The sequence below is a fragment of the Perkinsus marinus genome, assembly GCF_000006405.1.
Source record: "Perkinsus marinus ATCC 50983 genomic scaffold scf_1104296932410, whole genome shotgun sequence".
Lineage (NCBI taxonomy): Eukaryota > Perkinsozoa > Perkinsida > Perkinsidae > Perkinsus > Perkinsus marinus.
Window position 1 is genome coordinate 127,574 of NW_003215453.1, and position 2,881 is coordinate 130,454.

Sequence of the window (2,881 nt, forward strand, 5' to 3'; positions counted from 1 at the left end):
CGCGGTGATATGCAGTAGTCGTGAAATATACTTTTCACTAGTGTTTTTCATATCACTAGGGCGAAACTTCATTGTTGTTATCAATGGAGTTTCCACGAAACCCATGATATGAAAAACACTAGTGAAAGACATATTTCACATTCCACTCCGCGAAAAACGTATGTGAGTAGTGAATATAACGTGAAATCTTTCACGGCCGATTTATCCCATGCAATTTGAAAAGTGTGTTTTCAATTCACTTCATATCGAGGTTTATAACAACACTCCACGTCAAACGGGTAAAACTAAAAACTTTCCCATAAAATTCAGTCGGACTCGCTTAAGGACGATCTACCTTTTACGCTCTCTTACTACGTATATCTCAAAAACCCACATTTTCCTTTGCGATTTAGGAAACGAATTTGATATTTTGTTGATTATGTTAGTGGTTTGGAGCTCCCCTAGCGAGCGTAGACTCAGTATCACCAAGTATAAGACTTTGAGAATGGTAGAGGAAAATGTGATCTAAACTCTCCATTCTACTCCCAGGCTACAGCTAGCTCAGCCCGGATCTACCGCGCTAAGTCTTGGTGTACTGTTTTCCCAGGGACTCTGTCCCTCTACACTATATATATCTCAACCATTATAAATACCCGATGCAGCGGTGTGAACCTCACACTACTCCTACGTGTTGAGATATATATATTCGCTCTCCTCAGCAGAGCTTAAGAAGTTCCTCACTAATTATACAAGTTAATTAACGAATTGGGGTAGAAGTGTACAGTAAGCAACGAAAATTTCCCGAAATTTCCCAAAAAATTTTCATATTGTAACCAACACATGTGCGTTGGTCTCCATCGACCACACCTCTTTCTAAAGTTCATATTCCACCTTGGCATAACACGAGTTTTTTTAGGTTCTTTATTCTTGAGATTTCACTCATACCATCCATCGCGATTCGATATTCTACAAACTCGATCAAATACATAAAAGTATTTACTGACTCCAGCAGAAATAAATCGTAAAATTTTTCGGGAAAATTTTTCGGAAAACTTACTTGTTCCAAACGGTAAGGTCGCATACTCACCACCAAGTTTCCACCGAATGGCCCCGCGGTCTAAAATCACCACATCCAAATCGATCACGTGATCGATTATGTATAGCTCACCTTATTGGGTATATTAGTCCGATACATAGAAACATTCTTGCCTTGAACCATATGTCTCGGTGGAACCCCTACCTCACGAAAACATTCACATGGTCAACTACATGTGTTGATGACAATTCTGAAAATTCTGGGAATTTCTTATTGGTCTCCGTTTCCCGAGCTCCCCTGATTCCGTACGAAAATGGTAAACAATAATCGCTTCGCTCCGCCCTCCCTAGATGACTCACCTGCTTCAGCGAGCTTATCCTCCCATGAAAAGCTGCATCCAAATACGAAACCAGTGAGAGCTTCCACGTTCTTGGGGACACTCCTGTCGGCTCGTAAAACTTCAACTTTACCACTGTTGTCATAAACAGTATATTTCGATGCATCTGGACACAACTACTACTACTACTACTACTACTACTACTACTACTACTACTACTACAAGTTCTGTGTAGTATTCCTGGTAAATTCGAGCCGCTGAAAAGCTCATTATAGTTCTATTATTACGAGAAAAAAATATTCGAAAATTATAAAAAGTTCTCACAAATTTTTTTATTAATAACGTGTTGATAAAACTGCATTCCAATGCATATATGAGATGACCAAATTCATTATTCGAAATTAAATATATTTCAATTCCTCGTTGTGCCAGTGTTAGAAAAATATATTTTCGCTTTCCTTAAAAAAAATTCCCTCGCTAATTGCGGAGCGAGCGAAGCATATACCGCAACAACAAGCACTTTCGCGTTGTGCGTGCGTGCAGAATTATTCTGGCTTAACTACGAAGCGTGGGAGGCTATCAGATAGATCAAACGTCACCCCTATATGAGGATGTGTTGGGAAAAATCGGAAAACTCGAATATGCGAAGAACTCGAAGAGATATGCACGAAAAACTTCAATGACGGAGACATGTCCTACCCGGGTATCGAACCGGGCTGGACCTATCTAAAATTCATTGATTGAGTCCATGGACGTGGACTCAGTGAGCTCCGCCCCTTCGTCACGAAGGCCTACTTAAGGTAGAAGTGTCCAAAAACCAATGAAAATTTCCTCACAAGTTTCATATTGCCATCAACACATGTAGTAGACAATGCGCATATTTTCCCATACCTCTCCTCTTTAAAATCATCATCTCACCTGTGAGTAGATCAGCTCCCGGTGCCACTATTTTTGATATCAACCGCAATTGACGATTTCCATCACCATCGATAGTAAATGTCGATTCAACCATTTCCAGCAGAGGACACGATTGGAAATTCAGAGCGCAAAACCGCTCGAAATCGTCCTTGTGTTTCGACGGTAGAATCACCAAATTAGCCTGGGAAAATGGAGAATCAAAAATTCGTTGAAATTACCAATTTTAATCGGTGTGTTTCGGATGTGATAACAAATATAACAGGGGAATTTCACAACTCGTTTTACGTGAAGTGGCGTCGTAATACTCGGTGAAAAACGCGATATTCGCGGTGATATGCAGTAGTCGGTGAAACATGTTTTTCATATCACTAGGGCCGCCCGTAAAACTCCAGTGTTGGAAGAATATATGTTTGCTTTCCTCAGCTCCGGAATTTTAAATTCAGACACTCATCACTGTGCCAATGGCATACTTTAGATTTTCCTAAAAGTCGTGAAAAATTTCCAGAAAAATATTTTTTTTCAGTTCTAATACGACAAAGCTCATCACTCTTGCTATACCAAAACTAATGTAAATCTTTTACATCAAATCAATTTTCGCTCACCTGAACATG

General features: G+C 39.8%; 1 protein-coding gene across 1 annotated transcript in view; it reads right to left on the minus strand.

Moving 5' to 3' along the window:
* Window positions 1-2,881, minus strand: part of Pmar_PMAR022272 (conserved hypothetical protein) — a gene marked incomplete at both ends in the record, with an annotated part of 9,215 nt that overhangs the window by 5,265 nt on the left and 1,069 nt on the right. The window contains 4 exons of the mRNA XM_002785492.1: window positions 1,037-1,096; window positions 1,148-1,215; window positions 1,375-1,518; window positions 2,271-2,451. Of these exons, the coding sequence (XP_002785538.1) occupies window positions 1,037-1,096; window positions 1,148-1,215; window positions 1,375-1,518; window positions 2,271-2,451 (453 nt within the window). The remainder of the gene's footprint in view (window positions 1-1,036; window positions 1,097-1,147; window positions 1,216-1,374; window positions 1,519-2,270; window positions 2,452-2,881) is intronic.